The sequence below is a fragment of the Callorhinchus milii genome, unplaced genomic scaffold (assembly GCF_018977255.1).
Source record: "Callorhinchus milii isolate IMCB2004 unplaced genomic scaffold, IMCB_Cmil_1.0 Scaffold5, whole genome shotgun sequence".
NCBI classification, from domain to species: Eukaryota; Metazoa; Chordata; class Chondrichthyes; order Chimaeriformes; family Callorhinchidae; genus Callorhinchus; species Callorhinchus milii.
In genome coordinates, this window is record NW_024704746.1 from 50199044 (window position 1) to 50226535 (window position 27492).

The 27492-nt window shown below is 42.3% G+C and overlaps 1 protein-coding gene across 9 annotated transcripts in view; it reads left to right on the forward strand.

Annotated features, from left to right (window-relative positions):
• The window catches only part of cnot4b (CCR4-NOT transcription complex, subunit 4b), an 85983-nt gene that overhangs the window by 20847 nt on the left and 37644 nt on the right, over positions 1 to 27492 (forward strand). For 3 of the 9 annotated variants that reach the window (XM_042334914.1, XM_042334915.1, XM_042334919.1), the window contains exons 2-7: positions 8825 to 9056; positions 10667 to 10864; positions 15894 to 15980; positions 18271 to 18372; positions 19035 to 19160; positions 20321 to 20454. In XM_042334914.1, the coding sequence (XP_042190848.1) occupies positions 8883 to 9056; positions 10667 to 10864; positions 15894 to 15980; positions 18271 to 18372; positions 19035 to 19160; positions 20321 to 20454 (821 nt within the window). In that variant the 5' untranslated portion in view covers positions 8825 to 8882. Of the gene's footprint in view, positions 1 to 8824; positions 9057 to 10666; positions 10865 to 15893; positions 15981 to 18270; positions 18373 to 19034; positions 19161 to 20320; positions 20455 to 26155; positions 26318 to 27492 lie in introns of all 9 variants that reach the window. The other 6 variants (XM_042334916.1, XM_042334917.1, XM_042334920.1 and 3 more) reach the window with 3 other exon arrangements.

Sequence of the window (27492 nt, forward strand, 5' to 3'; positions counted from 1 at the left end):
CATGTCAGGAGGACTTCTCAAAATGGTTCACAAGATATATATACTGTAAAATCCAGTGACTGTATTTTGGAGACAAAATTGGACAAAGGAAAAGTATGAGAATGGGGTAGTGGAATGTGACGAAACATGTTGACTTCTGTGCTGTAAAATATCTATTGTTTTACATCATTTTTCACAACTTTCTGTAGATTCAAAGAACTGCTCCCAGGGGATAAAATCTGACACCAGGTAGTTTGTACTGAAGTTTAATGCTTTCGTTGTGATAAGGTTCTTGCTTCACAGATGTTAGGAATGCAACCTATTTTGAGTATATTCAGCTGGAATCTTTGAGAAATCAAATAATGATCCTTACCTTTGGTACTGTGCCTTTCAGGTTAACAGGACGTATCCAAGCGCTCCATAGGATTTACAGTTAAGTGGAAAATATGTTTTGTCGGTGACTGCCGCAGCTTATTTGCACACAGCAATGTCCCATAATAGCATTGGAGAGAATAATGGTCAGGACACCAGGAGAAGCTTCTCTTTTCAACCAGTGCCCCCGTGGGATCATTTAATGGCAGATAGGAACTCAGTTTAACGTTTCATCCAAAGGATGGAATTTAAGATTATGATCTTCATATTAAACACATTTTCTTAGTAAAGTGCTCTGAGGCATTTCCTAAGTGAAGGGTGTAATATAAGTGCAATTTGTTGTTGATGCAAATAGCATGAGGAGACCCCACAACCAGTTCATGGCATTCCAATCAATTTGGAGTAAACTTTAGAGGCACTTTTAAGAAAGGAATGAACAAACTTGTATTTGTACCGCAAAATTACCTTAAAAAACCTGATCTATCTGGTTTATCTTTAACTTTAACCATTTTATTACTGTATTGATAAATTTGTGTGCATTTCTAACAATCCAATGAACTTATGACAGTTTTATGATAGTGAATGTTTTCTGCTGCACTAATTTCCAACTTCAGTGATTTTTGCAGTATGACCAATTTGGATAGTTGTTTAGTTTCATGAGTTGAAAAGTGTTTGCATGTTGTGTTTGGTTTGGTGAAAGGAGAATCATTTGGAGGGAACCATGTGTTCAAATGTGAAATTGATTCAATCGTTGTGGCTTTGGCAAGAAAGTTCATATACAACCATTGCAGTCAGCTTGTGATGCTTAGCAGCATTCAAATGGTTTATTTGCTGCAGGTTGTAAGGTGTCATTGGTCAGCAGAGGGTGCTCTTAACCAATGCTGAATTGGTGTGCCCTGTGACTTTGCAAATGCAACCTGTCAAAATGTATGGACTTTTAATTTACGTCACCTTAAACTTTTTTTAAAAAGTTCTACTGAATATGTCTGGTAAATAGTTTTGTGTGTGTACAGTGGGGGGAAGAAGAGAGTGGGAAACATTTGCTGATGATGCTGTAAATTATTGATCATCGACTTTTATAGTTTGTGTTCTTGTTTTGCATAATAACATTTTGCTCTCTAGTTTCATTAATCAGAGACTGACTGGTTATAGGTATTCTGATGATCTGCTGCTTTAACTTTTGGGGACACGTGGAGGAGGAGAAATGTAGCACAGTATGATTTTAGGGGATCAAATTGAGTGGACAATGGGATCTCCAGAGGAAAATGCTTAATTTCCTTTGCTCACATGACTACTATTGCCTTAGCTCAATGCCTCACCCGCAAGGTGCACGGACCTGCAAGCTCACACAATTTGATCATTCGTTTGTTTTGAGTTAATCTCAATTGGGATGAGCAAGACACAATGTCCCAGTGATGGAGAGAGTGAATGGACTGGATTTCCTCTTCCTCAGGCAGTAAGAAAGGCTCTGTGTGTGCATACTGCCAGAGACCAGGTTGGGCAGATTGCAAGGGTCAACAACCACTTGTGTGTAAATATAGTTTTTTTTTGTCGAGTAAAAATCCCAAAAGACTTCAGTCGTTTGTGGGTTGAGCATTGAAGCCATTCTAAGCTCCTGAGCATGCAGCTTTGGTTTCTTTCAACCGTTTGTAAAGGCCAGGAGCAAGTTGTGAGGTGGGGAAATAGAGGAACGGACTGCAGGGAGAAAGGTTGTATGTCCAAGCGGAGTCAACCCTCTTCGTAGTCTCATTAGTCTGTTTTTTGGGCCAGGTGGATCTAAGGCAATGCTGATGATAGATCTGCTAGCCTGGCTTATAGGCCCAATTTGGAGCGGCAGACGAGCCACTGGGGCCATGGATTTTTCCCATGCTTCTGGTTAATTATGCAGGAGAAATACCAACAGATAGACTTGTCTGAGTTGAACAAGCAGAAAGTTTACTCTCAATGACAAGCTTTGTAGTTTTAGACAGTTAAACTATCAGTTGCCCAAGCCTTTGCTTTCACCAACCTGCACCTTGATGCTTTAGTAAGCAGGGTGCATCCCTCCAGAGAGTGTGCACATTGCATTCCAAACACAGAAATGTTATTGTGTAGATGATTGTGGGAACGCAGTCTAATTTGGATTCTCTCAAGCATGAAGAGTCTGCATGTTTCAAACATCTGGCTGACCAATAATTTTTGATTGATTGGTGCTCCTTTAATAAAGATAGCGGATATGGGGAAAGGAAATGTAGTACAAGCCAATGTCACCATTTGGATTGACCTATTTGTATAGAGGTACATATGAACACTTAAATTATTTATTCAGATTATAATAATAATAATCCTTGCATTTGATATACCACTTTTCAAGTCTTCTAGACGTCTCAAAATGCTTCACAGAATATACTGTAAAGTGAATTGACTGTATTTGTAGGCGAAATGCGGCATCCAATTCCTAACAGCGGTCTCCCACAAACAATCATGGATTGAGTGACCAAATTATTACTTTTTTTTGAAAGATTATTATCCCCAATAATAAAATTATTATTTTATGATCCGGCATCCATACATCATATTTAGGTGTCAACCTGGCTCAGTGGCAGCACTTTCGCCTCCAAGTCAGAAGCTTGTGTTTTCAAGTTGCATGATGGAGAAGAGAGAGTTTCTTCTGGTGTTCTGGACAACAATCACTCAAATAAAAATTGGTCATTCATTCCATTGTTGTTGTGGGACACTGGTGTGAATAATTGGCTGCTGCGTTTCACCCAAAAAATATAGTCACTTCAGTATATTTCTGTGAAGCACTTTGAGACGTCTTAACGACGTGATAAGGATCTGTATCAAATTGAAGGATTATTATTACTCCTTTAATCTCCACCACACACCCAACCAATGTCTGACTACAGTGTACTCCGAAACATTATCTTTTGCAGAGGTCATTGTATGAATCCAAGTTATCGTTGCTGGAAGTTTGACAAAGGGGAGTCATTATGCTCCACAATCGATCTGTGGCATTGGAAGTTATACCAGGAGGTTTTATTTTGGCATATTCGCTCAGTTGTGAATGGCTGTCTACTTCCCACACAGTGCTTCTTGGACCAGAATTATGCTGATTTATGTTAAATCTTGCAAAATGTCTTTCAGTACATTTAATATCACCTGATAACAAAGCCTGCGTTCTTTGATATTCACAGATCTTTCACACAGACCAACTACTGCCCTACTTGTTTTATGCTGGCTTATCTGATTTCACGTGTACTTTCCACTCCCAGAATACTGTAAATTACCAACGTGTGGAATTAGAAATTTTAATATATGACATTGTTATAGTGTTGAGTACATTTTGTATGTCGTGGGCTTTCTCAATGGAAGTGAAGAAAGGCAAAAAAAATGCGTGCATTGCACCAAAAAGTCCATTTCTTGAAACGCTTTGCGGAGATTGCAGAGGTGCAATGACTGTACAACACTGGGGCGCGCAGACCAGAAAGAGACCCCAGAGATTCCACCCAGACTGAATTAGCTGATCTCAGCCATATTTTGAGCTGCAATTGAACCCAGCTACCTGTTGTGAAGGAGAAGGAAATTCGCCAGCGTTCATGTTCAGATCAGAAAAATGGATGTGGGAATATGGGATGAGCAAATGTTTGGGCTCCACTTTGATTTACTAAACTGTATCCCAACAATAGTCAACCTGACTCACTTGGTGGCACTTAAGAAGATCAACAGGTTCTGGGTTCAAACCCATGCTGGGACTTTGAAGTCGCTGTCTGATGCTCTGGTACAAAATTAGGGAGCACTGAATTGTTTGAGGTGCCAGCTACCACCTGCGTTTTCAGGTAGACTTTGAAGATCTCGTGGGACTCGAGAGAAGGAATTTTCCCCCGTGTCCAGGCCAACAATCATTTTTGCTGTACTCGTGTTAAAACTACTGAAGGGCTGTAGGTCAACCAAGTGTTTCCTGTGATAATCTTCAATTATTTTGCTCTGCTATACTCTGACTCACTGCTCTGCGTGGAGGACGCTATATAAGTGCAAGTTGTTGCTGCGGGTAAACCTTTGTAACATAAGCACAGTGATTGCCCTTGCAGTGAAACCATTTGAATGGTGCAGTCAATGGAGGTGTCACTCTCTCACCATTTAAGTAAATAACCCAAACTTTTTTTATCACATTGAAGAGACACCTCAAAGTAAAGTGTAATGAAAGTTTATTTGGAGGCGATCACAGCAGTTTGTGCACAGCAATATCCCACAAAGAACCATGAAGTGAATGACCGATTGAATCTCGGATTGTTGGCACAGACATTGGGGGAAACTCACTTTTCATAGTGCCATTGGATAATAATAATAATCCTTGCATTTGATATAGAGCTTTTCACATCGGGAGGACGTCCCAAAGCTCTTCATAGAACGCACTGTAAAGTGAATTGACTGTATATTTGTGGGCAAACGCGGCAGCCAATTGCGCACAGCAATGTCCCACAAACAGTCCTAGATTGGAAATGACCAATTTATTATTGTTTTTTTTTTTTTTGGAGGGATTATTATTAGGCGTGTAGAGTAAGGAAACTTGACCAAGGTTTCGCCCTGCCTGGAATTGAACTCAGGTCTCTCGCTTCCAAAGCGAGTGCTCTGACCGCTGAGCTACAGGACTCCACAAAGGGATCTTTACCATCCACCGAGACTTCAGCCTGAATTATTTTAGTTCAAAATAGGAGGCAGATGGTTGACCATTATAAATATGAGAATATGCAGGTAAAGAAACAAATAATCTTTTGTGTCTATCAGATGTGAAGTTCTTAAATCTTTTTAAAAAGGAAATATTTGACTGGTTTTGGTTTCATTCAGCTTGGGTGCAAAGTCTGGACTGTCCAGCACCTTGGGACATCAATCTGACATGAAACATGCAATAGAAATGTAAACTTGTATTGTTCCGAACAAAGGAACAATATAAATAGGAGGTAATTCGAGTTCATCTCACCATTTTCAAAGTTCGAACAGCAACTCAATTTCACTTCCTCACCCTCTCCATAATCTTTGATACCCCTATCTATCAAATATTTATGTGCCTTTTAAATTGAACCTACCTTCTGCAGGAGTGAATTCCACACTCCTGACACTCATTGCATGAAAATGTATTTCCTTATCTCCTCATTAGTAATTGGAGCTCTCATTTAAGCTTCTGTTCACAAAAGCACCCCCAACGTTATTTCTATATAACAGACGGAAGCAGAGATGGGCTGGTGGGAAGGGAAGAGCTAACTTCCACCAATCTATTTTGATCCCAAATATCTAAGTAATTGTATTGTAACCTAAAATCTCCACTTCCCTTTTAATTAAGTCTCGTCATGACCGACATGTATTAAAAGGCTGGTAAGATTTTACTTTAATGAGATTTGCTGACTCATTGAAGTTGAAGATGCTTGCATCGGTGAAAGTGGTCTATTTTCTGTTCTCCCTCCAAGCTAAGCTAAAAATAACACGCTCTCCTGAAAAGGAAAAGGGCACTGCATCATAGCACTGTCTCGTCATACTGTTCCTATTCAGGAAAAAAGAGGAGGAGAAACTACTGGTCATTGGCCACTTAAGGTTTTTGGCATTTCATGGTAGTCTGCCGATCTGTCTGCTCTATGTGCCTTGTCAAACAAACAGCATGTCTGGTCTGGTGCATTTTGTGAAGGGAAAAATTGGGATCTTACTGTGTAAATTGCCGGGGAAACTGCTGTGATAAGTGTTGCGACATTGCTCACATAATTTTCTCAGTCTTGCATTCTTTCATCTTGCTGCTCTTGCCTCAAGATTGGCTTGATTAGTTGCTGTTATTTTATTGTGCTGATGTAAGAGAGGTAGTGTTCCCAACTATTCCAAATAGTTGTTGGCCTTCTCGGCTGCAAGCAGTACCCTGCAACATTTTTGTGGGTAGGATGCACCCCCTCTTGCGCTGAGGCTCATACGTACATAATAAAGTTCATTTTCCTTTCAGCTTCCTCTCTTTCTACTCCTCCCCTCAAAACTATCCCTGCAACCTTCCCTCCCCTCTTCACATCAGAACAATTTAATTAGTTGTTAGCCTTCCTTTGTTGGAAGCACTCATGCTACTATATTATAAAGTGTAGTGTAAACTGCGACTAGATCATAGATGTGGAGTCCTGTAGCATATTGATTGAAGCACTTGCCTCGCGTCGATTCCTGGGCAGGGCGAAACCTTAGGCAGATTTTCGTACTCCACATGCCTCTGTTTCTTTAGTAGTAGGTAGGAACCTAGTTGTTTGCCAATTGGAGGATAGCTTTCCGGGAGAAACAATCCATTTAAAAAAAATTATAATTTGGGCCCTCAATCCACTACTTTTGTGGCACACTGCTGTGTGTGATTTGTTCCCGCTTTTCACTAACAAAATATACAGTCAACTCCCTTTACAGTATTATGTGAAGTGCTTTGAGTTGTCTCAACCATGTAATAAGACACTATATCAAATGCAAGGATTATTATTATAAAAGGTTGTGGATCGGCACCCAAGTTTGGGACTTTGAGCCCATCATCTTGACTAACACTAAATGCTGTGGGAATGCTCCACTTATCAAAGCTGCTGTCCTTCAAATGAAACATTTATACAAGTTCCTGTTTGCATGTTTAGTTGGGCATTATGGCAGTTGTTCAAAAAAACACTTCATGATTGTTTATTGGTCATTGCTGTGTTTAAATGGGCTGCCATATTCTCCTACTAATATAATTTACAAATCTTGTGAATCACTTTGAGGCTTTTTTGATATCAGGTGCAGTTAGAACTTAGCCATTGATTTGGGGTCAGAGTTTGTAGTTAAGGAGCTCATTCAATCAAGAACTGGTGAGACCCATCTCCATTACCTGTGGGTTTAAAGATTCAGAAATTAGAATGCTGAGTTACCTGGAAGTTTAAAATAATGACTGCAACTTTTAATTTTTTGTCCAGATTACCTTTTTTAAAAAAATGAACTAGCCAGTCAACAGTGTCTCCTAATATCAAGATTGGATTAACAAATAATAATACTTAAATTTGGTGCAGTGTCTCACTTGCAATATCGTCTCCAAGCACTTCAAAGGAAATATTGTAAACTGGAGTAATTGTGTATTTTGTGAGCAAACATGGAGGCTAATTTGCACAGAGCAGTTTTCCGCTAACATTCATGGAGTAAACGACCAATTTTATTTGTAGGCCAGGACACCGAAAGAAAGAAACTCCCTTTACTCTACCTGCACACTACAAGTGGTTACTGTAAAACAGGAAGACAGGCTAAGAAAACCGAGCCATTACAAAGATTTTTTTGTTCATGATAAATTTATAATATCTTCCTGATTTTTTTTCCAATATGCCAAAGTATTACAATTATCTGCTATAACTAAAATAATAATCCTTGCATTTGGTAAAGCACCTATCACATTGTCAATATGTCTCAAAGTGCTTCACAGAACTCCACTGTGAAGTTTAGTCACTATGTATTTTGCAGATAAATAAAGCAGCTAGTTTGCACACAATATTATTGTACAAGGGGGATTAAGGGATTGTTGGCCAGAACACTGGAGAAACTCCTTTACCTTTTCTAATAATACAATGGGATTCATGTGAACAGGCAGACAGCACTTCGGTTTAACGTCTCTTATGAAACACAGCACCTACAGCAGTGCAGTGCTCGCCTGACAATTTGCAGTTCCCAGCACTGCACTGGAGTATTAGGTGAGACTAAAAGTTCAAAGTCCCAATGTGGATCTGAAGCCACGATTTTATGACTCAGGTGAGAATGGTACCAACTGAGCCAGATTGGTGGTATGGCCAATAGCTTTGATGGAACAATAGAATTTCAGATGCTGTTGAATCCCATTCCTGGCGTATTCTTGGCCTCCCCGGTTGGAAGGAAAAGAGAAGTGAGAGGATTGTTTGCATGCAGTCTGAGAGTGAAAGAAACATCATAGTAAAGATAATGTCAATCTTCTGTATTGGTAAAGGGGTGTGAAAGTAGGGAAGATTTTAGTATTGTTAGTTTCTTGTGTTGTAGTTTCTGGACTATGTCATATTTAATAGCTGAAGTACTTTATTTGTAGAAGCGCTGTTGGGAAAGATTTTCGTCAGTTGTTCACGTTTGCTTTGAAAATCTGCATTGTTTGTCTTATTTTCTGCGATGCTGGCCCAACATGCAATAGGATCTCTTTTTTCTTCCCCACAAACAGCCACCAAATGAAATATCTGTGTGCAAATTGGCTGCTCAGTTTTTCCACAAAAAGCAGTTGTTATGCTTTACTGTGAAGCGCTTGGCACACCTTCCAAACTGAAAGGTGATATTCGAAATGTGAGAATTATTATTGTTTTGATGTCCCCTAATATTTTGTTTTTGGGCTTTTGGCTTGGAGATGAGAGACACTGCAAGTGATATTGCTTGAAGGATGGGGGAAATGTACAGGCTCATCACTGTTTGTTCGTACTATGTCGCTAATCGCTTCCTCTTTGGATTTTTCTCTCAGATCTGAAGCATCGTTCTGCATAGTTTTTTTTGCTGAGAATTTCGTGTGTAACCTGAAGATGTCTCGCAGCCCTGATACGAAGGAGGATCCCGTCGAGTGTCCCCTCTGCATGGAACCCTTAGAAATAGACGACATCAACTTCTTTCCTTGCACCTGTGGATACCAGATCTGTCGCTTCTGTTGGCACCGAATTCGCACAGACGAGAATGGCCTCTGTCCAGCCTGCAGAAAGGTATGTCACAGAAACTTTTATTGACTCGGCACTGAGTGAATTCAGCACTGAAGCAATTTGGGAAATTAAAGTTAATACTTTAAAAACTTGGGAATTTTGTTTCATTCATGCCCTTGTTTTCTATGAACAAATTGCAGTTCTTCAGTAGGCGCTTTAAAGGAAAGTGTTGAGTTATCAAATGTGATAAAATGCCTGGAAAAGATGAAGGGTAACCCCATTATTACATGTTCATGTTCAGCACTATTCAATTTATTGCAAGTGTACTAGAAGTGAGACAGTAACTATGCTGACAAGCTGACATCCCATGTGTTTTAAAAATGCAGGATGTCAACTTGTCTGCTGACAACAGCTCCTGTGTGAATGCTATGAACATCGCGGATGCTTCCTGGGCATTGCGCCCAACGTGCAAGAAGTAATGACCATGGGGACCCAGAGACAACTGTGTTATAACTTTGCTGCCCTGAGTTTGTGGAACAAACAGTTCCTGGTTGAAGGCGACTCCAGATTTTTTAAAAAATCCACAGCAACAGGAGTAAGCAGGCCTTGTGTCTTAGCAGTCTGAGATGATGCTAACTTGCTTTTGGCATAAATGTGAACTTTTCATCTGCTTGTGCCACGTTTAGTTGATGCGAGTAATATCTGGTGTTTCTCTGTTTGCTCCCAATGTTAGCTCAAGTGTTCAAGCCCTCTGGGACGCTAGCCTGTGTGAGGTTCCACTATATAAATGCAAATTGTGTGTACCTGTGCAATGAACCCTAAACATCTAATCCGTTTACCTAAAGGGGACTTCACCCCCCCAAAAAAAATTGCTTGTATGCTTTTTGTGTTCATTAATCCTTTTGATAATTTTCATACTCAACTATGAAGTGTTTCCATGCTTCACTTCAAATTAATAAATATTTCTTGCTTTTAACTTAAGTTTTTTTTATTGGTCACTTTAATGCCTCAAATATGCACAGCAGCAATGTCAGAACAACTTCTCTTGCCAAATGAAAGATGTGAGTGGCGTGAAGTTATTTTGCTTCACTTGAGTTTGAAACTCCATTGGAGTCAGCTTGCGGATTGCCGTAGGGTAGCAGTTGCAGCACGAGCCTGGCAAGCGAGAGACCCCGGGTTTGATTCCCAGGCAGGGCGAACCTTACGGAAATTTCCTTACTCTATACGCCTCTGTTTACCTAGCAGTAAGTCAGAACCAGTTATTTATCAGATAGGCGGATCGCTTAAAAAAAAAACCCGAACAATTTAGTCACTATTCAATCCACGACTGTTTGTGGGACACTGATGTGCTCAATTGGCTGCTGCATTTTGCCCACCCAATGTTCAGTCAATTCACTTTACAATATACTCTGTGAAGCGTTTTGAGACATCTCGACGACGCGACAAGGCGTATTTTCAAATGCAGGTGATAGTATTATTATTAATTATCAGTAATCCAGGAACACCATTGGATTGTGTCCTAAAATGCGATCTTGGTGCATTGAGATGGTTACATTACAACTTACAATTTATTCTGTGAAGCGTTTTGAAACGTCTCAACAATGTGATAAGGCCCTATATCAAATGCAAGGATTATTGTTGTTGTTATCCTTTCTTCATTTTATCCCTTCAAGCCCTATCCAGAAGATCCTGCAGTTTACAAACCACTGTCTCAGGAGGAGCTACAGAGGATAAAGATTGAGAAGAAACAGAAGCAGAATGAGCGGAAACAGAAAATCTCAGAAAACCGCAAACATCTGGCCAGTGTACGGGTTGTACAGAAGAACCTAGTCTTTGTTGTAGGGCTCTCACAGCGATTGGCAGATCCAGAGGTGAGTAGTTTTGTTTTGGGCTCTTATGATAATTCTGAGTGTTGCATTTATATTTGGAAGGGAGTATCAAGTCACGACAAATTGTGACAATCATTTTGTTGTTGATCTTGTAATATTATTGCCTACTCCCAAGCTAAAAATCCCAAACACTCCTGTTCTCAACTTCATATTACTTATTAAGGGCGTCCGCTCAAGCATCCTCACTTCAAATGTCAAGTTTGAAGAGGTCCTGGAGTTCTTCATCTCGAAAATGGATAATATCTGCTTGGCTGCCTCCTCTTCTACCCCAATGACTTTCTCTCTTTGTGACTAGGGCTGTCTCTTGGCTCCTTGTCCTCCTGGGCTTCACAGATGTGCATGATTCCTCCTCAAACAGCTCTCCTCCCTCATCCATCTTAGTGGGACTACATTCTCCTGGTTTGAGTCCTATTTGACCCACCGCCATCATCACGTGGTTTTCCTACCACCCCAGGAACCACCTGCAGAGTACCCCAAGGCTTCATCCTTGCCCCCCTTTTCTCATATACATGCTCCCTCTCTGCAATGTCATCTGCAGGATATGGGGTCAACATCCACATTTATGAGGATGACACCCAAATACACTCACCGCCTTCCCCCCCCGCCCCCAGGTCTACTGATGTTATGTCGTCTTGCTTGTCAGACATCAACGCCTGGATAAGCACCAACTTTCTGCAGCTGAATGTTAACAAGACAGAAGCCGTATTCTTTGGCTCTCATGTGGCTCTGATCTCCTTATTCTTCCTGGCTTATCCTCAGACTTGCTGAACTGGAACAGAACCTTGGTATCAGGTTTGATTGCCACACCAACCTTCCTACCTTACATTCAGTCCCTGATCAGGACCGCTTTCCTCCACCTCCAGTCACACTCCCTGCCTCTGACCATACCTCACACCCAATGCAGCTGAAATCTTTATCCATGTATTCGTCACCTTCTGCCTCAAATATTTCAACACCTTCCTCGACGGTCTCCGCAGCTCTACTATTCAAAAAATCCCATTAATTCAGAACTCCACCACCTGTATCCTCACCCACAGCAAACTTTGCACCCGCAACACCGCCATTGTTATCCTCCACTGGCTTCCTCTTACAGAATGGATGAATTTCAAGATCATCACACTCATGTACAAATCTCCTCATGCTCTGGCACCTCCCTAGCTCTCCGACCTGCTAACAACCCACTCCACTATTTCCCACATCCTCTGCCAAGCTGTGGTTTTAGCCACGTTACCCCAAAACAACGGAACCCTCCGCCTTGACTCTTCCTTGCTCATCTTCAGATCACACCTTAAAATCTTCCTCTTCGATGAGGCTCTCTGGCTTGGCTCCCTTCAGCACCTCGGGTGCTGACAGGATCACCCTTCAAGGATGCATTCCTCACCTCACGGAGGCAATACAGAACCTCGGCGTCCTGTTCGACCCTCAACTGTCCTTTATACTGCATATCCTGTGCCATGATCCTCTCCCGTCTTTCCCCACCTCTGCAGTATTGCCTGGCTCCACCACTGTCTCTCACCACAGACCGCCGAGACCCTCATCCACGTGTTCATCACATCCAGGCTTGACTACGCAGGCCTCCCCAACTCCTCCCTCCACAGACTGCAGATCATCAGAACTCTGCAGTCCGTGTCCTCTCCCGCACCAGGCTTCTGACCCTATCACCTCAATCCTCACCTGCTCCCTATCACTCAGAGAATACACCATTGGTGGGCAGGCCTTCTGCCACACTGCCCCCACCCTCTGGAACTCCATCCCACAGTTCCTCCACCTAGCCTCCTCCCTTGCCTTCTTCAAGATCCATCTGAAGACCCTCCTCTTCAACTGTCCTTTCGGTCATCCTCCTCCCCTCCCCACGCCCCCACCTCTCATGAACCCAACCACCAGCTCGAGACGTGAATACCTGACTGTATTGCTTTGGCACGTCCTCCTGTCTTGAAATGTAATTTGTTGTTGTTATGTTCACCTTCCCCACTGGCTTGACATCCAGCTCTGCCACTGTTACGCACTCCGAGATACTTAACAGGTGAAGTTAGCTTCACAAATGCAAGCTGTTGTTGTAGTTACCTTATCTCAGTATTGACTTTATATGTAAGTTTTAGTTTTAAACCTCAGATGGCTTATGTGAGCGTTGCTCGTGTTTGCGTGCAGCATCACGGCAATGAAAAATCAACTTTTAATCTCCTTGGCTACATTTTGTGTCTCAGCCATTCCACTGTGCGATGTTGAAGGAGAGAAAGGTGAAGCCTTTGATGCTGTCACATGCTTACTCGTATCTTGTGGAGGAGTGTGTTGGAAGTAGGTCACCCCAGGAAAGATGCTTAGTCCAGGAAATAGACAAAATGAAGCAATTTCCTGAGTTTGAAAGAGCACGAAACTGCTGTACTTGAATTAAGTTAAAACTGGTCCAACTGGTGTCCTTCCAAATCAAAATGTGATTTCTGCCGAATTGATCTATAACAGAAAACAACAAGAAGATTACATTTATATAGCACCTTTCACGTCGGGAGGATGTTCCAAGGCGCTGGACAGTGTACAGCATTTCAGACTTGAGTTGGGGTCAGGGAGGGAGAAGGAAGGGGAGGGGAAGATGGGTGACCAATGGCATGGTCGAAGAGGAGGGTTTTGAGGTGGGACTTGAAGGAGGCTAAGGAGGGGGTAAGGCGGAGTGATTGGGGGGTGGAATTCCAGAGGTTGGGGGCCAAGTATCTGAAGGCTCTCCTGCCAATGGTGGGGCAGGTGGGTCGGGGGACGTGGAGCAGGCTGGAGCCGACTGAGCGGAGGGAGCAGGTGGGTTGGTAGGGGGTTAGGAGGTCGTAGAGGTAGGGTGGGGTGAGGCCATGGAGGGCTTTGTAGGTGAGAACCAGGATCTTGAACTGGATCCTCTGAAGGATAGGGAGCCAATGGAGTCGGGCGAGAATGGGGGAGATGGGGTTGCGGAGTTTGGTGCGGGAGAGTTCTGGATTATCTGCAGCCTGTGGAGGGAAGAGTTGGGAAGGCTGAGAAGCAAAACATTACTGTGTACACCAGCCATAACGGCTAAACATATAATCATCAATTCGCGAGGGTGGGCGCGCAAGCGGCGTGTTTCTGGACGGGGGCAGGTGAGAGTGTGTCTGTGGTGGGTGTGGGAGTGTATGTGACTGCGGTGGGGCAGGCGTGTGTGTGTTGGTGTGGGGGTGGGCAAATTTGTGTCTGGAGGGAGCAACCCCATCTCCCCCATTCTCGTCTGACTCCATTGGCCGTGTGTGCGTGGGTCGCGCCTGCGTGGGTCGCGCCTGCGCACGGGGTAGATTGTCCAGGTGTGTATTCCAGACAAGTGGAAAAAATGTTGGATCTGAAGAATTGGTCATTTATCGGAATTAATTAAACATCCCTCTAAAATAATAATTTGGTCACTCAACCCACAACTGTTTGTGGGACACTGCTGTGCGCAATTGGTTGCTGTGTTTTTCCCACAAAATATACAGTCAATTCACTTTACAGTATATCTGTGAAGCACTTTGAGATGACTTGAAGACATGATAAGGTACTCTATCAAATACTTGCGTATTATTATTAGTCAGTGATCCAGGTGTACCATTGAGATTGTATCCTATGTGACCTTGGTGCACTGAGATGGTTACATTCAACCACTGCATAACCCAAGAGATAGTTTGTGGTTGAAATAAGATTTTTTTTCCTTTGCCCCAAGCTATTGTTCAGAAAAAGCTCCGGGTTTCCACGACATCAGATCAAAAACAGAAGTATTTACAATTTACATCAATGATCTAAACGAGGACATTGAACGTAACGTATCTAAATTCGCGGATGACACTAAACAGGAGATGGGAGAGTAAACTCTGAGGATGATGCAAAAAGATTGCAACGGAATATAGATAGGCTAGGGGAGTGGGCGAGTAGGTGGCAGATGGAATCTAGTGTGAGTAAGTGTGAAGTTATTCACCTAGGTAGAAAAAATAGAAAAACAGATTATTTTCTAGAGGGGGAGAGATTAGATAGTGTTAGTGTTCAGAGGGATTTGGGTGTCCTTGTACACCAGTCTCAAAACGTTAGTTTGTAGGTGCAGCAAGCAACCAAGAAGGCAAACGGCATGTTAGCATTCATTGCAAAAGGTTTAGAGTACAAGAGTAGGGAAGTCTTGCTGCAATGTATAGGGCCTTGGTGAGACCGCACCTAGAGTATTGTGTGCAGTTTTGGTCTCCTTATTTAAAAAAAGGACATACTTGCCCTAGAGGGGATGCAGCTTAGATTCACTCGTTTAGTTCCTGTTATGAGGGGACTGACCTATGAGGATAGGCTGAATAAACTAGGGCTGTATTCTCTAGAGTACAGAAGAATGAGGGGAGATCTTATTGAAACACATAAGATTCTTAAAGGGCTGATAAAGTAGACACTGAGGGACTGTTTCCCCTGGTAGGAGAATCTATAACCAGGGGTCACAGTCAAAATTAAGGGTCAGCCTTTTAGAACAGAGTTGAGGAAACATTTCTTCACTCAGAGGGTCGTGAATTTATGGAATTCACTACCCCAAAAGGTTGTAGATGCTCAGTCCTTGTACATTTTCAAGGCTGAGACTGATAGATTTTTAAAAAATAGAGGGATTGGGGGATATGGTGATAGGGCAGGTAATTAGAGTTAGGTCTGAAGATCAGCCATGAGGGGCTGAATGGCCTACTCCTCCTCCTAATTCTTTGTTCTTAAGTCGCTGGGAATACTCAGCAGGTAAGGCAGCATCTATGGAGAAAGGAAATTGAGTTAACATTTCAGGTCCACAACCCTCCTTCAGAACGGCGACTTCTGTTTTTGTTTCAGATTTCCAGCATCTGCAATATTTTGTGTTTTGTCCATGACTTCAGATTTGATTATGATATTTTGTTCTGTATCTAACACCTCCCAGGTAGCAGCCTGTTGCTCCTTTTCAAGCTGGGCCTTCATTGCTTAAGCTGGTCTGAAAAGAAATTATGAGTTTGCAACAAGTTAAAACGCAGCGTCTGCCACTTCTCTATTTCAGGTTTTAAAACGGCCAGAATATTTTGGGAAGTTTGGTAAAATACATAAAGTTGTCATCAATAACAGCACATCATATGCAGGTTCACAGGTAAGGCATATTTGTTTTCTGTTCTTTTTTCTATAATAATATTCTCCTTGCCCATTTTTTTACTCACAAAATAGTTAATTCACTTTACAATATATTCTGTGAAGCGCTTTGAGACGTCTCAATTACGTGATAATGTGCTATATCAAGTGCAAGGATTATTATTAGGATTTGACTGCAACAGCTCACGGTGCAAGGCGATGTATTGTGTCACCTTGTCTGAGACCTGAGTCTTGGCCCCATCCGTATTACGAACAGACCAGTTTTGCAGCTAAGCTTTGTATATAATGATCATTGCATTTGGTATAGCGACAATAGTGGAACATCTTATTGCGCTTCACATTTCATCACTGTCAAACACTGTGAATGCGTCCGTGGGTAAATTTAGCCAGCAAGTAACTGTCTAGAATCCTCAGGATGTGAATTTAAAGTGCGTTCCCAGGTTACTCTTGTTCCAGTTACACTCCCACTTAGCCTCTGCTTTTAACTTTTTAAGAACACTTTTAAGAGCAGAGGGAACATTTTTAAAAGGGCATGGTTCTGTTGGTCGCACTTTCGCCACTAAGGCAGAAGGTTGTGGGTTCAAGCCTCGTACCAGTCCACTGAACATGCACAGTCTTGGCTGTCACTCCAATGCAGTGCTGGCAAGTATGCTGCATTTAGATTAGACATTAAACCGAGGTCTTGCTTGCCTGTTTAGGTGGACATGAAAGATTGTTATGGCACAGTTCAAAAAGAGAAGGGAGTTCTCCTGATCTCTTGGCCAACAGTCTATGAGATAAAAATTGGTCTAACTTTGTGGCTGTTTGTGGCACACTTCTGTGTGCAAATTGGCTGCTGTGTCCACTGTTTACATTTACAGTGAAAAGTTGGAAAGAGTTTGAGACATCTTGACGATGTGATAAAGCTTGAATTAATACATTTATCAAATACAAAAATAATTGTATTAATAACAACTAAGGGAATGTTGATGTTTTCAAAATATTGTAATTTAAATATTGCCTATCCCAGTCCGACGATTTGAAACAAGCATACCATCATTCAGCAGTGTATTTGTTTGTTCTAGTACACTGTTTTTTCATAAACGTTTCTTTGAGTGCTCTTTATATTTTCCAGTTGAACCAAAAGTGATTGCAGAGGCAATATCCTTTCCTCTTGTTTATTCCCTAAAGTACCCATCTTATGCTTGACCTTGCTGTTTTTTTCAGCAGTAAAAAAATGAATTGTTAGACCTGCTATTTATTTTTCCTTCCTTGAGGTACAACCAACACATGTTATGCTCCCAGTGCTAAAACCATGGTGACTTGTTGGATTGTCAAGCTAGCATTCCATCTATGCAAATGAACATTATCTACAAAAATAACAAAATTACATTTGTATAGCGCCTTCACATCAGGAGGATGTCCCAAGTCGCTAGAAAGTGAAATGCCATACTTCACACAAAATTGTGGTGTCCTACACAATTGGTGTGTTGGCGATGTGCAGAAATGTTGATGCCAGCATGAGCACTGCCGTGATTTTCACTGTTTTGGTGTGCCGGCAGCATTGAAATCCACTAAATTCCAGCTGTAAGAAGGTTTAGTGTCGCCTTTGTACTCTGCTACTGATTCCCGATTAACAATTTGCCAGAGATGCTGCAGTGCTGCCTGCCAAAATAGCTTGTTTGTAAGCGGGTGGCAAGCTGCTAACGACTGACTGATTTTAACACTAAGTCACCCTGTGTTTGTGCCTTCGCTGCCAGCCCAGTATGGAACTGAATCAACATACCAATCTGTCCCAATGCGAAATATGCCTGACAAATGATTTGAAAACGGCTTAGCATGCTTCGTAACTTGTTGAGAGGATCGCAATCCAAGCGTGCACTGAGGATAACTCATGGTGGGTTTTAGTTGAGATAGACCGTTGTAAATATTAGGAATTTTAGACACATTCCCAATCAAATGGGTGACACCTGGAAGATGCACAATTGCTGCTTTGTGGATGAATGAATTGAACAAGTTCTTGGGTGGATGTTGTGCAGGTGGTTTTTTGGGGGGAAAGGAAGATTTGCATTAGAAATCAGTATATTCCATGGGGTAGAATCCACAATTTCAGATCGGGTTCAGTGCACTTATACAGATTTACATAGAATGTGCAGCAGCACCGGAACAGGGTAAAGCAGTTTTTCACTCTAAATTTATTTCTACCAACTCCTTACTCCATTCTCCCTCAATTGATTGTGAGGTGTTTTACTTTGAGGTATGAGGGGTGGCTGCTGACAGTGAACTAACTAACCATCGATTTCCCATCCCAGGGTCCCAGTGCGAGTGCTTATGTAACTTACATCCGGTCTGAAGACGCGCTGAGAGCAATTCAGTGTGTAAATAATGTCGTGGTAGACGGCAGAACACTCAAGGTAAGCAGCCTCTCCCATTCTATGTTTTATCAGCTACTGACAGGCGTGCTCCAGCACATTATTAAGCCCTCATCTTCCCAGTGATGACCAGGATCGACGAGCGTATTTGTCCTTTGCCACACTCGTCAAGCAATAGAACAAGACCGCCAGTCGTTCAAACAGTTACCTCTCAACCATGCAAGATAATCAAAATGTTGCACTTCTCCAATTGTGTGTTTGAGCACAGTTTTTATTTCAAACTCCCATTTATCATCCTGCAAAAGGATTGAGTTTTATCAATTTAGAATGGATATTCCTGTTGAATTGGGTAACTGTTGGAGTGAAATTAGCATATTATTGTGGAGGGGTGGGAGGATGTGACCGACATATAGGGTGCAATTGTAGGACCTTTGGAAAACCATTGCATCGAGGGTGATCGTATTAATTCTGTAATTAACTTACTGATTTCAAATGAAGGAGTATCCTTATTGCCCTACAGTTATTGAATGCCGGACCAAAATCGTCAAAGTCTGCATCCGTTGTGCTTTATATCATTTAAGAGACTGAGTCCTTTGATAGCAGTGTTTCACTGCTTCTTGTAAGTTTTGAGCGAAGTTAGAATGCATGTGTATGAAACCTCTGCATGTATCTAATTGCTCACTTGTTTTTTTTTGTATAAAAAGGCTTCTTTAGGTACAACAAAGTATTGCAGTTACTTCTTGAAGAACATGCAGTGTCCTAAACCAGACTGTATGTATCTGCACGAGTTAGGGGATGAAGCGGCCAGCTTCACTAAAGAAGAGATGCAGGTATGTCGGCCAGTTCAAGGAACCAAGAGAATAAATTATTACATCAAACCCTAGAAGTCATGGGCAATTCATCCATGTCTTCAATTCTGCTCCTACCAAAAAAAATGTTTTGTATTGTTAGGTTCATATAATGTTGCATTTGACCATTTGATGCCAGCTTGACTCGACTGCATTTCTTTATTTGCACCACAATATTTTTAACCTGAACAAATGTATTTTGAATGAATGGACAAGTATTCCCTGGGAAATGTGTAGCTTGAGGCTGAGGTTTAAAGCCTGGTCAGCGTTGCTAATTTAAAAAATTATGACCTAACCTCGAGCACATGTTAGGTTGATTCTCAAGTTGCACCTAATCCAGTTGGGGAGGAGGTGGGAAGGCTTTGTAAAATAGTTTTCTCCCTGTTTTGCTGGCTGCCTGTTCAAGTTCTACTTCAGAACCACTTTGTTTTGTTTTGCTGCACAATGTCAGAGCGCCCTCAGGTGGACACCTTGAGTTTCTTTTCATTTATCTTTTGCTCTTGATTTATTATGGACTCGTTGCTTGTTGTTCCAGCAGAAAGGAATCCAACAGATGTCGTGGCCCATTATTTTTTTTTATACACGTTTAAATGAATGTTGCGATTGAATTCAAATATCCTGTGCGGGCCAGGACTGCTGCCTGTCCAGTTCTGACCACTTTATCAGTTCAGGCTTTGACTTGCAGTGTTAACAGGAGCCAAGTGGGAAGGTAGCAGGCCCTGTTGACTATCTGCCCCAACAAGTCCTGCTGACAAGCTAGACGGACTGGTCTGCCATCAGTGGGACCCCGCAGTACTACATACCTGCCTGGCTCAGGAAACAACTGACCAACAATCTTTTAAAAATTATGATTTTATAAGTTCAAGTACAGAGCTTCAGCAGCAACTGCTTCTCTCTCTACATGTCAATCAAGGTAGATGCAATGCCCAAGTTACATAATCATGTTTTCACGAACCCAGACTCCAGGTAATACAGTTATCATCGGAAATCTCAGATTCCTCATCGGGTATTCAAAAGTATTAAAGGGATGTAGGCAATTTGAGTGAATATTGAGGAATGCAGGAAATTTCTGATGAGAGTGAATGTCTCAATTGCCATCACGTGCTCGACATTAAAATAAATGCTCTACTTTTATTCCACAGGCAGGTAAACATCAAGAATATGAACAGAAGCTGCTTCAAGAACTTTATAAAATGAACCCCAATTTTTTGCAACAGTCGTCCAGCACAGTCGACAAAAATAAAAACAAACTAGCTGCTCAGCAGAGGTATGATGTGTAAGTACTGCTCTGGCCTGCCTACCCTTCTGGTTACTGACTTGGCGCACATTCATTTTTTTTCATACAATTATTTGTGGTTGTGTTTTGCACATCTGTAAAAATGATAAATTCTTCAAGGACCTACCTATTAACATCTCACCCTGCACACGATATTCGCAATCAATGCTCTAATTTCTGTTTCATCCACAACTCTTTTTTTCATTACCTGAACACTTTTGGAATAGGTTTCAAGGGGATTAGTTCACGCTTTGCAGTAAGTGTCAACTGTAATCCTGTGTTTCTTCCTTCTCTTCCCCCCCCCCTTTACATTACATGGGTAAAACAAGGCCAGATTACAATGGTATAATCACCACAGTAACAGTGCGAAGAAGTGTCTTGTATGGTTGCTTCCCTGTCATAACGATCATTCACTCCTTCCCCAATGGCTTGGTGTGTGAGTTCATTGCAAGCTAGACATTGAACAGTCAGGCACAGTTTTGGTCGCTGTTCACCCAGCCCTGCATCAGCACACATCTGCTTTCAGGAAGAAGTAAAGGACAAAACTTGCCCAGTTAGCATGATGAAGCAGTTTGACGCTTGAATATGAAATCTAGGTTGGTACTCACCGTCTCGGACATCACCACTGTCGATAAAGCCATCTCGGACCACCACTTCAACTTCCTCAGCATCTCAGTACCCCTTTCCCAACCCTCCACCATTACATACCATTCTTGGAAAAAAAATTCCTCCCTTTCCACTGCCCTAGAGTCATCTGAATCCTACACCTCTGGCCCTCTTTCCCTCTCTCCCTCCTCCCTCACCACGACTGTCTGCAAGCTCAAAGCCACCACCTGCTCTCTCAATCTCATACCCCTCGCTTCTCGTCTCCCAGCTTCACCTTCTGGCCCCTCTCCTGTCTGATGTCATCAACCCTTGTCCACCGGTTCAGTCCCCACCCCCCCCTAAAAACAGCCGTCCCCCCCATCTTGAAAAAACCTTCCCTGGATCCATCCATCCCTCTCCAGCTACCGCCCCATCTCTAACCTCCCATTCCTCTCCAAGGTCCTGGAACAAGTTGTCAAGTCCCAGCTCCACTCCTTTCTTTCTCGCTATTCCCTCTTTGAACCCCTCCAATCCAGCTTCCGCGCTATCCACAGCATGGAAATGGCCCTGATCGAAGTCACTAATGATATTCTGAACATCTGTGATCAGAGCTCCCTCTGCCTCCTTGTCCTCCTCGACCTCTGCCGCCTTAGACACTGTTGACCACTCCATTCTCATACACCTCCTCTCAGCCATCACGGATCTGCCCTTGCCTGGTTCGATTCCTATCTCTCTCACCATCTCCACTTTGTTGTCTCTAACGGTTTCTCCTCCAGCCACTGCACTATCACATCTGCCGTCCCCAAGAGCTCTGTCCTTGGCCCTCCTCTTTAATATCTACATCCTTGGTGACATCATCGGCAGGCATGGGGTTAACTTCCACATGTATGCGGATGACACCCAACCCTATCTTTCTGCCTCCACCCTCAACTCCAGGACCACTGACAGACATCCCGGATGAGGGCAAATTTCCTACAGTTGAATGTGAACAAGGCTAAGGCCTTCTCGATTGCCTCAGCACCTCAGCCTCTGGCAGCATCAACCTCCATGGTTGCACACTACAACTCACCAAGCCAGTCAGGAATCTAGGTGTCTTGTTCGACCCTCAACTGTCTTTTCTTCTCCACATTCAAGCCATGACCCGCTCTGCCTTTCCTCACCTACATCACCCAACTCCGCCTCTACCTCACCCTTCTTGTTCTGCCTTCATCCCCTCCAGGCTCGACTATGCAAATATCCTGCTTGTCGGCCTTCCCAATTCCTCCTTCCACAGGCTGCAGATAATCCAGAACTCTGCAGCCCGTGTCCTCTCACACACCAAACTCCATGACCCTATCTCCCCCACTCTCGCCCGACTCCATTGGCTCCCTATCCTTCAGAGGATTCAGTTCAGGATCCTGGTCCTCACGTACAAAGCCCTGCATGGTCTCGCCCCCACCTCTTCGACCTCCTAACACCCTACCAACCTGCCCACCCGCCCCACCATTGGCGGGAGAGCCTTCAGCCACTCTGCCCCCAACCTCTGGAATTCCATCCCTCATTCATTCTGCCTCGCCCCCTCTTTTAGCCTCTTTCAAGTCCCACCTCAAGACTCCTCTTTGACCATGTTATCGGTTACCCCCCCTTCCCCCCACCCGACCCCAGGAAATCCTCCCGACGTGAAAGGCGCTATTCAAATGTAATCTTGTTGTTGAAATATTTCTTGTGTAGAATTAGATTTGGCCATTTTCATGAGTGGACAGTGAAATCTGTACTGTGAACTGTCGCATTGTTTTGGTTTGTGTGCAATTGTGTATCATGTAATGTCAAGTTGTGAATTGTAGGTTCTACCCTCGCATTTTCACCCACCGAGATTGTAGTGTCTCCATGCATGATGAACTTCAGTATCGTCCGAACTATCATTTTGCTCCTAAAGTAAGCCATTGTTTTAACAGCTGTGCTGTGGTTATTTATCCTAGCCTTCTTGGAAGTGCTTGTTGAGTTTACATCACTGCTTTCTGTTCGGGAAGTGTGTGCCATCATCAGGACGGCTTATAATGACTAAAACATTTGAACTCCTCATTTGGAAGGCTTTTTATTATTAATAATAGTCCTTACCTTTGATCGTGAGCCTTATGTCTTCGAGACGTCTGTAAAGTGAATTCAGTATATTTTGTGCGTGAAGTCAATTGCACATAGCAGTATCCCACAAACAGGATTGAATGACCAAATTATTATTATTTGTTTTGAAGGGTTTATGATGATCTACATTGCACCAGCAGCTCTGATAAAGAGAAAGAGAGAGGAGTTCCATCACTTACCTTTGGTGGAACTCCAACTCCATTAAAAATGACAGACTCTCTGAGTCTAGTGTGTGTGCCTAGAATATCTGATCAAAAAAGAACTGAGAAAATGTTTCGAAATGTAGCCTCATCCAGTTTGACATGTTTCAATGCTGCTTCAAATGGTTCAGTGAAGTTGAGATGAATTTGGCATTTAAGGAACATTCAGTGTGCTTTTGAAAAGATCTGAAGCATTTGCTTTTGGGAAATTTAGCTGTCTGCTTTGCTCTGGCGTGTTTTGTCAGCTGCTGCCTTCTCAGTGCTCACGGCTCTGTTTTCCTTCACAGGCAAAACAAGTATTTTATACGGGACAGGAGGGAAAGGGGAAATGTAGTGAGGTCTCCAATATATACACATTAAAGAATTATTTAGATTCACACAGTCAAACTCAAGTCTTCAGCTCACAATACACTAGTAAAATTTCTCCTGTAACAATCCCATCTAATTCCCTTTTGAAATCGTATTTGGATCTTCTTCATTGATGTAAAGTTCCTGTTTGATTATGCCTTCTGCCAAGTTTTAATAATAATAAACCTTATCACTTTTCACTCCTTTGAAACGTCGCAAAGCACTTCACAGAATATCCTGTGAACAGTCGTGGATTGAGTGACCAAACTATTTTTTTGTCGAAGGAATTATTACCCCCCCCCCAGAAAAGCGATCTGCCAATAGACTAACAATCGGGGTCCTACTTACTGTTATGTAAACAGAGGCGTGTTGAGTAAGGAAACATGCCTAAGGTTTCGCCCTGCCTGGTAATCGAATCCACAAATCCTCGCTTGCGAGCTGAATGCTCTAACCAATATGCTACAGGACTCCACAGTCACTAAAATTAAGTCACTTCTAAACTTCACTTATCTCTAAACTGACCCTGCAGTGCTCACAGTGCAGTCAGGAGTGTATGCTCATTGCCTTCATGTGGAAATATGTAGTAGTTTAAAATTAAAAGTTTAAAATTTATACTCTGATCTGCTCTATGTCACCATCAGTGGTCGGGCTTTCAGCCTTTGGAACTCCCATCAACATCCCTTCGCCCCTTGCCTCCTTTAAGGCCACGTCTCAAGACCTTCCTCTTCGACCACGCCTTTGATCACCCTCCCTGCCCTCCACCTTTCCTGGTCCCAACCCCCAGCTCGGGTTAACTGTCCAGTTCTTAGGGATGTCCTCCCGACATGAAAGGTTTTATATAAATGTAATTTGTTGTTCCTGTTGTTTGATTATGCTTTCTGCCAAGTTTTAATAAATCTTGCATTTGATATAGCTCCTTATCACTACTTTGAGATGTCTCAAAGCGCTTCACAGAATAAGTCTTACAGTGTGCAAGTCTTACAATGTGCAAACTTCTTTGATGGTGAGGCCATCTGGAGTAACCTTGGTCAGGACATTGAGGTGCTTGTATTATTTTTTTCATGCTGAAGGAATTGTGAATTGCTACTCATGGAAATTCATTGTAGGAAAACTGGCAGAAAATTGTTAACTTTCATGTTCAGCACACTGGGGCAAAATTGCCTGAAATCTGACCTGCAGCTGTCAAAGTGAAACACTAGAGGATGTCTTGAGTTGCAGTTCCTGCATGAGAATGGATCGGGCAGGTTTTACTCTCAAATGATTCCATCCACCACAGAAAAGCAAACAAAATTCACTTTACTCACTGATGAAGCTTCATACTCTTCCATTTCAAATTTTGTATTTTTTCCAATGTGTCTGCAACATCGTTGGTTCAGAAGTCACAATTCAGTTTATAAACAGAGTTAAAATCCCAAGACTCGATGAAGCTCAGTATCATAAACCTGACCAGTCTTTCACTGAAGTATCAACCAAAGGAGCAAAGCAGAATTGTTTGGAAATGTTTACAAAAAGTTCACTGAACAGAATTGTGTGGTTGTTTGCTGGAATTGTTTCAGTGTTCCGAAGTCTTACTTTTCTTCTGGCTCACGTTCTTGCACGACGAAACCCCCAACAAGAATCCACTTATTCTAAATTGTTCAGTGGTTGTCCTGGGTGCATTCCATAACGTTTTCTATTTATCTTTATTTAGCTCCTTTTCTTACTTAAAATTTGTGATTTTGATTTGTCCACGGTGCATCCAGTGCTGAACTTTGTTCGAATAATATCTAGGTTTTCTGTTGCTTCTGTGGGTCCATGTCAACGGGGCTATTTTTTGCACCAGCTTCCACATCAATGCTGAGATTTTGCATATATAGATGTACCTTTGGATTTCAACACAGAACACTTGGTACAGAATTGTCATAGGAATAGGACTTTCTGGTTGAGGATCCATGTTCAGCCACCACTGCCTGTTCACGCTGTTATCAGTATCTGTGGATCGGTATTGTCTTTTCTTAACTTGTTTTGTTTTCAGTGTGTATTGTTGGTGCACAATCCATGGAACTGACTAAGCCACAGCCGAGTGAATATTGCTACTTGTTCCATTTCTTCCATTGAAACCCAGATACAAATGCAGTGTTGGATGGAAGAGGAAGCTATAAATTGCCTCAGAACAAATGATTGAAAGATCGTGAGGGATATATCATCAACAATATTTTATTTTGCAAGGAACGTTCCTTTTTACCACCGTCTTTGCCTGCATTTTTCTCCAGCTGATTATTTTTGGGGCTGCTCTGAGTTCCATTGGGGTTGGCTGTCAGGAGGTGCAATTCAATCAACAGGACCCTTGCAATGGGATCAGTTTGGAAAGTGTCCATTAATAACTGGCATCTGTGAGCTGCTGAAACCTTACGTTGTCTGAAGATTTTGGGAGTATTTAGTATTTTTGACGTTCTTTCCCCCTACAGACCCAACAGTAATAATAAAGATACCTGGCCATCATTACAGAGTACAGCTAAAGCAGCCAACGGTCTAACGGTCCTGCTCGAGGACAGCAAAACGCCTCCCATACTTGATATTGGTTCAGATCCCGAAAACATGACCACAGATGGTCCTGACAAAGAACTCAGGTCAGTGATTGGCTTCATTTGTCTCTTGGACTGAGAATAACCCACTCTGAGCAAGGGAGACGATTCTTTTGTTTGCATCCAGTCAGGCCATTTGCCAAATTTGATAGCTTGATGGTGCTTGTTTTGGTTTTAGACATCGTCCAGTTAAAAAAAAATACATATTAAATGTTCTCCACATGAGCTCCACTTGAACCAGCAAATGCAACTTCCAACAACTCGTATCTGCAAAATCTAACTCTGTGCGAACCTCATGGCCAAATACGTCTTTTTGGAGATAAATCCAGGATCCTGTTGTTAATGGATTTTCTTTTCCTTTTTTAAAGTTCATTTCAATGTTTCCGGTGATTTCCAGCGTTCTTCTGGGGAAATGGTAAGAGGAAGAGGTAGCTTGCGACCATGATGATTTCTGCTACTTAGGTCTCCAAATTAGTTTAATGTCAGTCTTTTTCAAAAGGTGGGGGAGGGGGAAACAAATGTAACACTGGAAGTTTCTCCAGTGTTAATATCAACACTTAAGAAAATGCTTTATACAGATCCTTGATTTAAAAAAAAATCCAGACTTCTGATAGTTGTGTAATTCCAAGATCTGATCCAACGTGCTACGGTTCGTCGCAGCAGAATTCTGAAGTTAGCGTTGTTGAGTGTTCGTGAAGAATCTTTGATTGATCACCTCCAAGTGCACTCACTGTATGCTCAGGGATTGGATAATGTCTTAATGCAACAGTTTGCTCTTTTTCCTAAGACATCTGAATAGTGTCGAGATGTCCGAACCAGCTGCTTTTAAAACCTTATTCTGCTACTGTTGCTGAAGACTCTGGTAACTTGATGAATGCTGCATTTACAAATTCCTGTTTTCAGCTAACTATTCCAAGGTCACAATTCAACGCATTCATTGGCAAATGATTTTCAATCTTCGTTCTACATTATTTCTGAGCTCTGAAGGATGTTTTTTGACTTGTTTATCGGATTAGATGGATTTTTGATCCACCTTGCAGCTTGTTTATCATATTGGATGGATTTTTGATCCATGAAGCTAAATTTCAGTGCTTGTTTTAGCACTTCTAGTTCATGTTCATTGAAGCAATCGTCACTGGCCTTGGGTTTGACAGTCACTTTGTCATGAGCCATCTTCAGATATTCACTCAGGAATCTGCCTTCTGATCTGCAATCACTTG